Below are 14,212 nucleotides of genomic sequence, written 5' to 3'. Positions count from 1 at the left end.
CCATGGGATCGCTACTGTCCTGGTAATGATAATCTCACAGGCCTCTAACAGCACTGCGAATGAGGCCTGCCCCGGGGTACTTCTGATAGGAGACTACACATGTACAGGCCGGTCAGCAAGCATTTATTAAGCGCCTCCTGTGTGTAAGCGCTGTGCCAAGCACGGGGGCAACAGAAAAAGACTAAAACAGCTCTACTTTCTAGGAGTTTGCAGCCTAATGGGGTAAAGATGCAAAAAGCTAGATACATACCAGGTATATAAGTATACCTGCTAAATTGGAGATAATCTGAGAGAAGGCAAAGAGGCAATACCAGTGTTGTTTTTCCCATTTTATAGGTAATAATAGGCTGCATCTGTATATCCTTTAAGGTTTGCACAGCACTTTGCATACATTGTCTCCTTTTACGGGTGTGGGAGGTTGATCACTTTACGCCTGATCATTTTACGGAGGCACCCTAGGACATAGTGGAAAGAGCACTGGCACCTTGCCTCTGAGGTTTGTCACCTGTGGGACCTTGTATTAGGGCTCAAATTAGATGACTGCTAAGGCCCTTTCCACCAAATTTGTAACTTTTAAGCCCTCTGGGCCTTAGTTGCCTCATCTGTAAAATGAATGAGATCTCTTTATTCTAGGTCTGGTGTTCATCCCACTATATCTATCACTATTACCTCTCAGTGAATTATAGTCCCTTTTTCCCCCAAAGCCCACAGGATCGTTCCAAAGGGGAAGCTAAGTGAGATAACTGTCCAAGATGTCAAAATTCTGCCTGTTCTCAAAAAATGGTATTCCTTTGTGCTAGCTAATAGCTAAGGTCTAGGGAACCCCAGATCCTCTTACATCAAAGAGTTACCATTACCACAGTCTGCGCCCTACCAGCTTTTCATAGTCTTATGTCAAACTGCTACCCTACAAAACCCTCAAGTAATTTTCAAACATAAAATTTGCCTTTCCTGTCTTTGGGCACTTTTACCCAAAGCTGTTCCCCTTGGAAACATGTCTTCCTTTCCTCCCACTCACTTTTAATATTTCACCTATCAAAATCCCCCCATTTCTATTAAGTCTTGATCTCCTCCATCCAGCATTCACACCTTACTTCTTAAATATACTTTAAACTGCTCAGTAGTTAGGTGTGTACATGTGATCTCCATTAACTACATTAAAAGGTAGGGAACGTCACACTTTAAGTATGTATGTTTCTTCCCTGAAATCAAACTTGTAATACTTTATACATAGTAGGCACTCAATAAATTAAATTCATATTAAGTATTTGTTAAATGAATGTAGTAACTTGACTTCCTTAATACTCACACCCTCAATTCCATTTAATAGGAATTTTTTTTTCCTGAACTCCTGAATTTGTACTGGGGAAGGGGAAGGACGAATTCTAAGTGTTCATAGAAATTGAAGCAGTTGGTAAGGATTTTTGGTCAGAGAGAAGTAGGACAGAAAATATGACTGTACTTCGAGAGGGGTCATCATTCAAGCCAAAGTTTATGGAGTTAGACTAGGCTGGAGACCAGACATCACTCACCCTGGTGCCTAAAGGGTTAAGATCTTCCCTCCTTTCCCTAAATTGCTTTTGAGCCCCAACCTTTCACACACCAATGTACACACACACGCACAGCCTTACTCTGTTTCTAGGAAGTTACCCTCCTTTGCCTCCCTCTAATCCTTAACAGTTTCTGGGAAGTCTCACTCTTTCCTTCTATCCCCACCCCCACCTCCTATTACCCTGACCTCTCCCATTGGCCCAAAGCCAAAGCTGGCTCCCAAGAGGCTGTGGCTGCCTGGTTCCCAGCTTCCTGGCCACCACTGTGGGAAACAACTGGAGCCAGAGCTGCCCCCGCTCCCCACAAAGAGCACAGCAGGGCAGAGGGCCGACAGTCCAATTCGCCACCCTATGATTCTGGAACAAGGAAGGGCTCCCCCCCCATCGTCCACCCCCTGCTTAGCTCCTTAGAGCTCCCAGCTCCTTTTCCCACCAAGCCTTCCCTTCAGTGCTTAGCCATCATCACATCTCCCTGCTTTCAAACTCTAGAAGGGTCTAAACAGATCTATGACAACCACCCCAGCAACTGGGCTTAGGATTATTTTTTGTTTTATTTTGCAATATAAAAATATTCAAATATTTACAACAAATAAATATGCAGGGACACAATAAATTACACTGTCAGGACCCCTATTCCTCCTGCTGGGAGAGGCTGTAGTGATAAGCTACAATCCCCCTCCTTTCCCACTCCCTCCCCACAAGTATAAAATACCACTGAGCCCCAGAAGGCCAAGTAGGAACCCCTCCCCACACCCCCAACAAAAGGGCCCCACCTCCCTCCCGACTCTTAAAACATTCACAGCCCTAAGAATAGGCCCAGGCCCACCCCTGAGCATTTACTTTCATAAGGGGGTACAACCCTACCTCCCTTCCCCACCCCCATATGTACATCTCTGCCCCACTATTCCCCATTCCCTTGAGAAGGGGTTATATACCATCACAGGCCTCTGGGCAGGTGGGGGCAAAGAAGGCAGAGTGGTACAACCCCAGGCCTCTTCCCCTTCATAGGTCCAGGAAGAAGCCCTTAGCAGGACCCCAGGCCAGGGAAGACTAGACAGAAACAGGAAAGTCACATTACATACAAACGTACACACATATGCACAGACACACACACCCACACACATGTGCACACACACACACACACACACCTGGAATTTCTGTCTTGAAAAGATTTTGGCTGCTGGGGCCAAAGGTCTGTCTGCAGGATCCTTGGCCTCCTCTCTATGTAAGGAAGAAGAGGCCATTTGTGGGGTTGGTGACCAGAAGGCAAAAACCCAGTACAGAGCAAACCCACATGGCAGAGCCCACGGTGAGCAGGGCAGGTCCCCATGGCAGAGCAGGTTGCTGGGTAGGAGCCAAACTAGACAAGGCAATTCCCTGTCTATCCCAGGCAAAGCAGGGTGCCTGCAGCCATGTCCCTGAGGTAGCTGGTGCCTGTGCAAAAGTCGGAGCTGCACCCCCCCATTTTGGGGGGGCTCCTCTCATACAGATGACTCTTCAGGGTTTGAGTCAGGCAGTGGCTGGCGCTGCTGCAGTTTTCGCCTCAGTTCATCTGCTAACTCAGGCAAAGGATGCACAGGTCCTGCCCGATCATCTCCTCCTAGCTGTAGTCGCACATAACCATTGGCATTTGAGCTGCGTCCACCCCCCAAGTGAAGTCGGGTTGGAGAAGGCAGGGGCTGGCCTGGGATTCCAGGAGGCGGCGAGGGGGGTCCTCCACCAGGCTGGCAGCGGGCATGACCAGGTACAATCTTTAGTGAGCCATCTGAGTAGTAATAACCAACTGGGTCCCAGAGTTTCTCATCAGTATCAGTGCCAGGTTGGAAGGGGGGACTGGTGGGCTCCTTGGGCAACTCCAGTGGGTATACCAGTGTTCTCTCAGCTGCTTTAGCCCCTTTCTCTAATTCTTCACGCAATCTTCGTCGAAGTGATAACACTAGAAGCAACAATACCAAGCACAAGGCCCCTAGGGCCACTACTGCAAGCCATACCAACCCCAGATTCTCCAAGGGGGCTCGGGCTTCCAGTGTCACTGATGGACCAGCTACTACTGCCACCAGGTAGCCCTCAGCAGCCAGCCGTGCTCCCTGCTCCTCAGAGAAACAATGATAGGCACCAGCATGGCGGGGCTGGGCTGCCAATACCACCAGGGCCTGCAGTCGGACATCATAGAGCAGTGACCCAGGCTGCTCAGCTGGCAGTTCTCGGCCCCCAAAAGTCCAACGAGCATGTGCTAGGTTGGAGGAGAGGCGACATGGGAGCACTAAATCTGTTCCTGACACCACAGTGATGTTCTTGGGAGTGATTTTAACTGTAGGAGAAAGAATAATAGGAGGATTTAGTGTAAGAAACTTTGGGGATAGCGGGGACATGGGCTGCTACTTCTCGCCATTGCCCACTCAACCCAATTCAGTAATCTTCTAGAAGTGAGAACATTCTATATAGAGAATTCTATATTCTACATAGAGAATAATCTGTAGTACCTAATATAATCATGGTAGATACCATTCCACCTGCCTTTGAACAAAAAGGCAACTTACCTTTCTTGCTAGGTCGAAGGTTGCAAAGGCCTGTATTTGAATTCACCACATCCTGGATAAATGGAGATCTAGCAAGGGAGGGGGAAGCCAGAGTTAGGAAGAGCACCCACCACTCCAGCTCTCCACTTCTTACCCTCTTGGGACATGGAGTACAACTCACTTAAGGTGACCATGAAGGGGCACACATCGACTGGTGTTGGTGCTCCAAACACAGTAGGGATCACGGGAAAGAATGCAGTCAGCACAGGATCTGTACTTGCTGCAGTCAGCTAGGGGAAGTTGAGCCAGCTGTGATCGTGAACCAGCAAAGAGCAGCTTCTGTGGGGGAAGGCAGGGAAAGAAGAGGGTCATCAGGAGCCCACTCCCTGCAGAAATGCTGCCAGGACTAAATAAAATAAAAGACAGAGGGAGGAGACAAGTCAGAACCTTAGGAGACAGCAAGGGTAAAAGGGTGGAGAAGGAAGTTCTTAGTCCCAGGGGGTGACTTAGAGAGAGAAGAGAACTTCAAAAGAAAAGGTTTGGGAAAGGAGTAAAAGGAAAATAAAATAAGAGATGAAAATATAGGAAGATACAATTGGTCTAGGTATCAGTAAATGGGATATAGAGAGTTGGTGCTACCTTATCATAGGACAGGACAAGGCTCTCTACTGATTCCTTATCAAACACCTGTAGCTCCTCAATCACATGGACCCAAGCACCCAAGTTCACAGCCTTGTACAGCCAGCCATCCTCTGATGCGAACAAAGCGAAGAAAAAAGGGAGTAACAATCCCCAATAAATAAGGGGTCAAATAACAGGCAAGTCAAAAGCATTTCAAAGAAAGAAATATAAGCTTTCAACAACCATATAAAGGAATGCTCCAAATCATTAATGATAAATGCCAATTAAAACAACTCTGAAGTTTCACCTTATACTCAATCATATTGGCAAAAATGGAAATGGCAAATGTTGACGGGTCTGTGGGAAGACAGGCACATTAATGTACTTATTGGTAGAGTTCTGAATTGATCCAACTTCTGGAAAACAATTTGAAATTATACTTTAAAAGTCACTCAACTGTACATACCTTTTGACCCAGTGATACCACCACTAGACATATACCTCCAAGGAGGTCAAAGACAAAAGGGAAGGTTCCACACACTGAAATACTTACAGGAGAACTTTTTGTATTGGCAAAGAACTAAGAGGAAAGTGGGTGCCCATTAGTTGGGGAATAGCTGAACTAAATGTGATATATTAGTGTAATGAAATTATTATTGTACCATAAGGAATGATAAATGTGAAGAATTCCAAGCAATTTCGCATGAACTAAATGAACTGATGCAAAGTGAACAAAACCAGAATTTGCATGATTTGCATGTAAAATGAAAAAGTGTTAAAGGACTCCAGATCTCTGATCAGAGCAGTATCCAGTCATGACTTCAGAAAGCTGATAGTGAAGCATGCCTTCTACCTCTCAATAGAACAGTGGTGGATTATATAGGTACAGAATGAGGCATACATTTGCAGAAACAGCCAGAGTTTTGATTTGTTTTGTTTTGACTTTACATTTGTTAGAAAGGAGGGGTTGGGGGATGGGGTGGGAGATGGTACAGTGGTTTGGGGAAGAGACAGTGATGTAAAAAGAGCTGCAATAAACATTTTAAAAGAAAAAAGTAAAGGTTCATATGTTATCCCTTTCATAGAGGACACCCCTGATACCTCTAATCCCACACCTCTTAAAACCATACCTGTCCCAATGAACAGCACATAATAGGTCACGTCATCAAGCCCCTTCACTTGATCAGCCACCAGGTGAGTGAAATTGGTATCCTTCTTCACCAGCAGGGGTCGACCCCACCGAGGTCCCACCTGTCCCTCCATCAGGGGGTGTTTCTTGGCAAAGTTAAGGGTGTTATCAGGCAACTCCAGAGAACTGGTGTAGCCATGACGTCGGTGCCAATTGTTGATGCACTGGGAAAGGGGAGAGGGAAGACTGTCATCCCCAAGGGTAGGGCTGGTAGCCACTAGCAGGCTTCCCAGCCCAAGGACCAGCGGTAGGCAGCAAGTACAAGGGTCCCCTGCCATCTGCTTTCCTCCCACCATGGACTCAAGGACATCTAAGACTCACTGAGCCAGGCCGAGGACTAGGGACTGGGTCAGTATAAGGACCCCACTTCTGTGCTTGTTGCTGATACTCTTTGTAGGGCCCCTCAAACACTCGCTGAATGTCTTCTAGTTGGTACTGGCACACAGCTGACAGGTCCACATCTCCCCTGAGGAGCAAGGAAGGAGATGAAAATGTTAAATCTGGCTCTTGAGAGGGGTTTAGCGAAAAGAATACTGGTCTTAGAAGCAGAAGCCCTATGTGGGTATGTCCTGGCTCTGATACTTATTCCCCTTGTGATGCAACCTCCCTGGGCCTAGAAAATGAAGATGTCATAATTATGCTATGCACCTCACAGGACTGCTACTTGGAAAGCATTTGTAAACCTTTCCTGATCCCCAAACTGCTTGAGCCTTTCTTCCCTGAACTACCTTGTATATGTTTTCTATTAATACTGTACATATTTTTACATGACCTCAAGAACAGGGATTTCTGTCTTTGTATCTGCAGTGCTTGGCACCATAATACATTTTTGTTCATTGATAAAGCTTTACATTGTTATATAAATGTGAAATGTGGTCATCATTGAGAGGCATTCTGTTGTAGTCAGTAGAGGTCTGTCCTCAGAGTCAGGAAGACTTGGGTTCAGGGACAACCTCTAACACATAACTAGCTCTGTCACCCTGGGCAGATAATTACCTAAAACTAAACACATCTCATTCACCAGCAGCTCCCCTACACCAGTGAAATCACTGGTCTGGGCCAAAAAAATTATTACTGCTGCTCTACCTACATTAAGTTTAGAACTAACAAAATTCCAGAGTTCAGAATTTGGAACACATTCTAGAATTAGAAGCCCAACATAATTCTTAGGACCACAGGAATTTAAAACTAAAAGAAACCCTTAAAGATCATCTAGTACAACCCTTCATTTTACAGCTGAAGAAACTGAGGCCCACAGAGATTAAATGGTCACAAAGGTGGTAGCATAGCCAGGGTCTAAACATCATGTCTTTTGATTCCAAAGCCAGTGTTCTTTTCACCATTTCACACTTCTGCTGCTACCTAGTACTCAACTTGCTCTCCCAGGCCCAAGATCCCTGAAATGCTTACATAGCAACAATATCTGATACTCAGCCTTCTCTTCCCTTATTGATTTTTAAATCACTTCAGAAATGTGGGTTATTACTGCCCTGGCACCTGGATAGAGGACAGCTGACTACCTGGATGTTTCAGTGTTCCCTAACCTGCTGCTCTTTCCCAGATTTGGACATCCCTTCCTCTGACTTACCATCGGGCCCGAAAGACCCCAAAGAAGGTTGTATTGAGCCAGTTTGCTTCTCGCAGCGTGTGCAGGGCCTGAAGCTGATTGAAGTAGAGCTGCCGATCAGGAGCAGCACATACCAGCCGGGCCTTCAAGAATGTGGTCCATTTCCTCTGCAGTGTCCGTGCCCCTCCCATATCTCCCTATGTCAGGGAAGGAAGGAATCTAATGAGGCAGCCTCACCAAACTCGTCCCTGTGGAAGCCCTGATCTCCAGCAGTTCTAAGAGGGCCTGAGCATCCAGATGAAGGCCCGGCCTTTGCGGCTTTCTCTTCAGACCTCTATCCTGGCTCCCTCCTCCAGCCAGTGTCCCATCTTACTGACTTGTGTACCTTGCACACTCGAGCCACACGAGCCACCACCTGCTCTGCATAGCAGTTGTATTCCACGGCCCGCTCACTGAAGAAGAAGTAGATCTTGTCATCATCACCGGTGGGGCTCCCCACACTCTCTGGCACATAGGCAGAGCCAACAAAATGGGGTTCTGTTGGCAAAGGGAGGGAAGAGTTAGTGCAGGGAAATATCTGGCCACTCCATCTCAGAGCCGAGGTCGTCCCTGATCCTTCAGACACACAGCACCCCACCAGCCAAGCTCCCATCACAGGGCTCACCATTGAGCCAAGAGTAAAGGTACTCATTCTTCATGGAATAGTGAGGCCCCAGGTTGCGCAGAATTACTGGTTCTGTACCCAGAAAGTTGTTGAGTGTTGCTGAATATAGCTCACCATCTATGGGAGACAAAGGATAACCCAGTTTAGGATTCCAGATGAGCATCACAAACAAGGGCTAATTCCTTACGATCCCAATGTCCATCAAGGTACAGCCACTTACCCACAATGAGGCCAGTGTGGCCTTTGGCTGGGTCATAGGGACATTTGCCCTTCCCATCCTCAAGCTCCCCATGCTCCAGAGAGAAGGTGAGTACATCCTAGGATGGAAAAGAAGACCAAGACTTAGAGGCAGCAGTCTCAGAGGTCTCGAGAAGGAGTGCAGGCTCTCAGGAGGACAGTACTCACAATGTAGGTGCACTTTGGCTGGAAGGCATAGGTACCACAGGTATACAAATGGGAAGAGTTGTATGGCTGCAGGAAGCGGATAAAGTTGAAACACTCCGTCTAGGAAGAGAGAAACATTCTATAAAGGGCAAAGGGCAAGTGACATGGGGCAAAGTACAGCTAAAGAAAGCAACAGTGAGGGCACGGGAAGCATGGGGGGAAGGAAGAAACGTAAGTTCTTAAAAATAAAGTGAGATCAGATATTCAGAAAAGGGACCTAAGGTCTCCAACTTCCCCCTCCATTGTTCTCCCATCCTTCATGCCCATCAATGCCATAAGAATCTCCCACCTGGTTGCTCTTCCCCTTCTGGATACATTCAGCCTTCTTCTCCACTGTAGCCTCCCATGTGATCTAGGGACAAGGAGAAAGTGGGGGGAAGGTGTCAATTAGCACTAGCTCAATGTGCCTTATCCCCATCCAAACCCCAGGTCCCCTCCACCTTGAGTCATTCTCACTTCTCCTGCCTCTCACCGCTGACTGTAGCTCCAGGGTCTCCAAGCTGAGGGCAAAAAGGGCTTCTCGGGCCCCCACGTAGAGAACCCCATTGCTCTCAGCCAGGGTCAACGTTAGAAAGTCTTGGATGCCCACTTGAGAGAACCGCCTCACCACAGCTGCCAACTCTGTGTGACAATGAAGGTGGTCAGTGGAGAGGAAGGGAGTGGGGAGAAGGCAGAGGCCTTGCTCTCCCCTGTGCTTGTCACCTCCTAGCTTCCCCTGCAAAAACCAAAATTAATAATCTGCCCACTTTCCCCACTATTATTAGCTCCCACCTTACAGTCAAAGCAGTTCGTGGTGCTTTACCAGTCTTAAGCAAGGGGAGGCACTGGTAGGAGCAGCCCTCAGCTCCCAGAAGCTCCACCTAGGTCTCTCACCCTTTCCCAGGCTTGGGAGGAAGTAAATCATAACTAGTAAGGAGGAAGGAAGGATATCCCGGCCACAGCCTCTAGCCAAAGGAAGCTATCAGACAGACGGCGCTCAGGGTCAGCGGCACCTCCGGTGAGGGGAGACCTTCCCCCTCCCAACTTCCTTTCCTCCACTCCCGCTTCCTCCTTTGCACACCCATCTGATGCTAGAGTCCAGCCAGGCTCTGGCCTTAGACGTGATATCTATAAGACCTTCCTTATGCCCTCACCCAAGAATGGGGTGCAAAGCTGGAAAAATGGAGTCACAGTATCAGAAGAGACCCAATTCCATCACTGAACTATTCCCCTCCTGAGATACAATGGATACGAAAGTAGAAAATGGTAACTAGAACCCACAATAGCTGAAACCATAAAGCTAACAAGCTAGCCTTGGAGCCAGTAAGATATGGGTCAAGTCAGGTATCTCTGACGCAAAGTCCATGTGATCCTAAGCAAGTCACTTAACATCTCAACACTAACATCTTAACGTTAACGTCTTCTTAAGATTTTAAGAAGGCAGCGAAGGTGAGCATCCGCATAGGTAAAGGAGTTTCCTCACCTAGGTGTTCCCTATACCAATGAAATCACAGATCCCAGTCCCTATCCCTATAGGGGGACAGAACATGTGGGAAGGAAATCAGAGTGGCTGGAGACAGAGAGGAGAGAAGGCATTAGCAGAAAGAAGATCAGGGCGCTATAAAGTTTGGGAGCGTAAGACATAAAAATGGGACAGGGGCCTAGGCCAAAAGTTAGGTACTGAAGCCTGTTTTGCCCCTAGTCACCTGGAAAGTACAACAGGCAAAGCTGGTCTACAGCATTCACTCATTCACGGGTCCTCAAAATAGCCACCAGTCTGTCCTCAGGGTCCTTCTCTACCCATCCCCTTGGCCTCTAGAGCCAATGACGTAGCCGGACACAGGCTGGCATGGGAGGGCTTCATTACCATCCAACATGGGGCCTGTGGGAGATGATCTCATCCTGAGATCCCCAGGGCCTACAGGTGACACAAACACCTGACATCACCTGGCTGCCACAGGTTAGGGGAAATAGGGAAGGAAGCTACCACAGGGGCCCCCTGTCAGTCTCATACTGTGTCTGGTGTGCCACTACAGAAAGGAAGTAAGGGCTCTGATCAATAAGAAGTTGAAAAGGTAAGCAGGCTCCCTAGAGTACTGGGGGGGAGGGGAGGGAAGGCTGTGGAGTAGCAACTGGATGAAGTATGGTTGTACATCCTACAGCCTTCCCCTCGCACTGGCTCTAGGTTTTTTCCTTAGTCTTCCAGCATTACAAGCAGCTGGTACAATGGAATGAACACTGCCTTTGGAATCAGAGTATGCAAGTTCAAGGCCAGAGTTTGTGACTTACTACCTTTGTGGCTTTGAAAATCACCACCCCTTGGAGGCCTCAGTTTCCTTATCTGCAAATTAATGGAGTTGGACTGGTCATCTTCAAGCTGTAAACTTTAGTATCCTGGGTATTCAAGAAGCATAGAATGCAGGGAAGTGATTTTGCAATATAAAACCTCTCAACATAACAGAAACAGCCAAGCCTGGGAGAGGGCTGATGCTTTCAAGAGCACGGAAAATGTCAGGCAGAGACCCCAAGACTTCTGTTTTGCTCCTGTCTCTCTGTCCCTTGAGCTACCCACAAAGGTTTCTTAGAAAGCATGCAACACCAAGAGTCAGTGGGGATCAGAGAACAAGGCAAGGAGTTAGAGTGGAGGGAAAGAAGCAGTTCTTGCTTATTCCTCCCACTCCCCACTTACTCATTGTCCCCCACAGCCTGAGGCACTCACCCCCATAGGACACGGTCTTCCTAGGCACAGGGTTCCACCAGGCATTGTCCCCAGAGCCCAGGCCCAGCAGTGCCGATGCCACCAGCCAGATGCCCAAGCATGGGCCCATGGTGCCTGCCCCCTGGCCCTTGGCTCTGCACCCGAAGCCCTACCTAAGGAAAGAGAAAGAGTCAGGAGCAGGGCCAGGGACGGCAAATCAGAAATTGCAGGGAGTGGTCAATTCAAAAGACCACACAAAGCAAGCACTAGCCAACCACCTGATAGGGGTATCTACCTAAGACCACTACCTCTGGTCCAGTGGTTCTTTTTATTGAGAGGGGTGGTCCCAGTCTTTTTCCTTTCTCCTCCCTCCCCCCAAAAGGTCTTCCTGCTCTTTATCTAGGAGGGGGGTGGGTGGCTGAGTCAGCTGGTGGGGGGGGGAACACTTCCTATCCTCCTAGACTCCAAGGAGCAGTTCCTGGCTTTAACCCTCTCCTCCTGCCCCTCCCCTCCCCCTTCCACAGGAAGTTGTTTAAAAAATAAAAAGGGGGGAAAGTAGCCCCTCCTCCCACCCTCTCTCCACTATTGAATGGTTTGGTTTTTATCTGCTCTGGAAGCAGGACCAGCCTCTCCAAAGCTCCCAGCTTTCCATCCCATCTCAAGAGCTCTGTCAACTCCTGTCCACCCAGAATTGCCCAGTTTCCACTAGAGAGGAGGGGAGTCATTCAGTTTTCCAAGGGGTCTTATTTGAGGAGCTGTGACCGAGAAGCCTGTCATCTTTACCTCCCCCCACCTTTGACCCTGCCTTCCCACAGGACAGAAACAATAGCTCCAGCCCCTCGACCTGACCAGCTGCACAGAAGCAGAACAGGAGTGCAGGCCTAGAGGTGACAGGGCCCAGCTTACTAAATCCCCCTTTGTTCCCCCCAGAAGGGAGGCAGGAAGTGGGTGGGATGGGCGTGGAAATGACCAGGGCCTCATCCTGTCGGTCCCTTGGGCAGCCTCCCAGGAAGACACCAGCCAAAAGAGTAGGGGGAAAACCGGGAGGATTCAGCGCTAATCAAACAACTCCCCTCTGTTCATACAAAGACGACACGAAAGGGGGGTTCCACCTAGGACCTGAAGGGAGCTTGGAGGGGCGGGGCGGACCTGGCGCTCAGCAAGCACAGAACCAAGGCTGGGCTAAGATCCCCAAGTTGTGGACTGCTCACCCCGGGGACCCTCGCCTCTGGGAGGGGCAGCTCACCATTCCCTCATCCTGGGGTGGGAGGAGGGGGAGGAGGAGCAGGTAATGTCCTGGAGCAGGGTGACACGGGAGGTGGGGCCCTCCCCTCAAAAAAGGGTCTTTAGAGAGAGCTTGCAAACCCCCACCCCCACCCCACAGCTCCGGGGATTTGAATCCAAACAAAGCCGCGGAGCCGGGAGCGTGGCGGAGGCATGGCCAGCGTACGCCCCCTGCCGGCATAAACCCTAGCACATGGGGGGGGCACTTTTACTCCTCCCCCACCCCCTAGACCCCCCATTACTCCTTATATGTCCCCCCACTACCTCAGGGAGGAGCTGAGCCCAAGAAGCTAGCCCGCATAATCCAGTCCAACAACGGCGCCCCCTCCCCCAGCTCCTCCTCTCAACTCACGAACAGCGGCCAGTACCCTCTCACCCCTTTCCCACCCGCAACAGATCCATGCGGGGAGGGGGAGAAGTGGGTGCTCCAAGATCCAGAAGGAGATCCCCCTCCCCCGCCCCGGTCACTTCGCCCCGAGGTGCTCACAACTCCCTAGGGGGTGGAGGCTGGAGCAAGCAACCTACCCTCTCTCTGGGTTCTGAGTCGTAGCAAGCAAAAGATCGTCTTCAGAATCAGGGACTCGGGAGTCTAGGGGAGAGAGCCTGTCTCCTATCCACTCTACTCACTCGCGGGCTCAGCCCCCCGGGAAGTACTGGAGGCGGAGGAAAGGGGGGGTACCGTGGGGAAATCCGATCTCACGGCACCGGCCATAGCTGGAGCCCGCCCCAAACTTTCCATCGCTAGTGGCGAGAGGTGGGGGGAGCGAGACGGGGGGCAACTCTCAGGGGCCAGCTGGGACCAAGCCGAGGGGAAAAGAGGACAACCGGGGAGGAGGAGTCAGGGGTCTTCAAGAATATTAAAGGGGAGAGACGCTACCTGCCTCGGTTCACAGGCAGCCCCAACACGACCTTCCCCTGGATATCGGACCCTAGCAAGAAAGCAGGATCCGGGTGCCTCTCTTAAGACCCTAGCAATTCTCCTCCGCCTCCTCAGCCACTGGACTAGGTCACTCAGGAGCGCCGAGCTCAGGGCGCGCTGTGCCAAGGGTGACGCGGCGTCAGAGGGATGAGATCGGGGGAGAGCCCCCCGGGAACACTTGTGCCAGAGCTATGGGGGCGCCACAGCATCCTGGGCCCCCCAAACCCAGCCCCTCCTCCGCGAGGGTGGTTCCATGGATAGGGCACAAAGCAGCTCCTGGCGACCAGTGCCTGCCCCGGCGCAGAGCGCAGGGAAGAGCCCCTCAACACCCCCCGCTCCGTCCCGCGCAGCTCAGGTCCCACTTACCTCTTAAGCTCGCTCGGCTTTTCTCGGCTCAAATCCCCGGGCGCCGCCCTCGCGTCTCTCCAGCTCTGGCGGCAGCTCTCTCCTCCTTCTCCTCCTCCTCCCAGCCTGCCTTCCTCCCACTCTCTCCCTCTCTGTCCCTCCTTCCTTCCTTCCCTCCCTCCTTCCCTCCCTGGCCCGGGGCTCCTCTCCCTTTCTCGGCTCGGCTCCGGGTCGCGGGGTTCCCCGTGCCGTTGCTTCTCCCGCTCCCTCTCGGCAGCTCCAGTTCCCTCCACCTCCCCCTCCTGACGTCAGGCCCCGACCCAGAGTGGGGGGAGGAAAGGAGGGAGGGATGGGAGAGCTCGCCAAGAAAGGGGGCTGAGCCGAGTTCCAGCCCAACTGGGGGCCAATGGCCCACTGGGTCACCTCGCACCTA

The 14,212-nt window shown here is 50.4% G+C and overlaps 1 protein-coding gene across 5 annotated transcripts; it reads right to left on the bottom strand.

The window, feature by feature from the left end:
* Positions 1-2,077: 2,077 nt before the first annotated feature.
* SEMA4C (semaphorin 4C) lies at positions 2,078-13,935 on the bottom strand. 5 transcript variants are annotated; one of them, XR_003568252.1, is made up of 16 exons: positions 13,041-13,422; positions 11,253-11,404; positions 9,027-9,175; positions 8,844-8,906; positions 8,516-8,614; positions 8,331-8,427; positions 8,111-8,227; positions 7,832-7,983; positions 7,468-7,643; positions 6,201-6,345; positions 5,821-6,043; positions 4,709-4,821; positions 4,251-4,408; positions 4,091-4,158; positions 2,699-3,861; positions 2,078-2,600 (listed from the first exon to the last, which is right to left on the bottom strand). XR_003568252.1 is itself a non-coding variant. In XM_027852099.1 (16 exons), the coding sequence occupies exons 3-16, from the start codon at positions 11,359-11,361 to the stop codon at positions 3,032-3,034; spliced, it is 2,499 nt and encodes an 832-aa protein (XP_027707900.1). In that variant the 5' UTR covers positions 11,362-11,404; positions 13,041-13,104; positions 13,801-13,935; the 3' UTR covers positions 2,078-3,031. The 5 variants fall into 5 exon arrangements, 4 of the variants coding, with proteins under 4 accessions (XP_027707900.1, XP_027707908.1, XP_027707891.1 ...); XM_027852099.1 differs by adding an exon at positions 13,801-13,935 and having other exon boundaries at positions 2,078-3,861; positions 13,041-13,104; XM_027852107.1 differs by having other exon boundaries at positions 2,078-3,861; positions 13,041-13,104; positions 13,393-13,514.
* Positions 13,936-14,212: the final 277 nt, after the last annotated feature.

Source organism: Vombatus ursinus, unplaced genomic scaffold (genome assembly GCF_900497805.2).
Source record: "Vombatus ursinus unplaced genomic scaffold, bare-nosed wombat genome assembly UNPS02000580.1, whole genome shotgun sequence".
NCBI classification, from domain to species: domain Eukaryota; kingdom Metazoa; phylum Chordata; class Mammalia; order Diprotodontia; family Vombatidae; genus Vombatus; species Vombatus ursinus.
This window is presented reverse-complemented; position numbering and strand designations above follow the sequence as displayed.

Coding starts and splice junctions, on each gene's coding strand:
- SEMA4C (XM_027852099.1), bottom strand. CDS start 11,361: ATGGGCCCATGCTTGGGCATCTGGCTGGTGGCATCGGCACTGCTGGGC. Junction 8,907..9,026: donor CCCTGGAGCTACAGTCAGCG/GTGAGAGGCAGG, acceptor CCTTGTCCCTAG/ATCACATGGGAGGCTACAGT. Junction 8,428..8,515: donor AGCCAAAGTGCACCTACATT/GTGAGTACTGTC, acceptor TTTCCATCCTAG/GATGTACTCACCTTCTCTCT.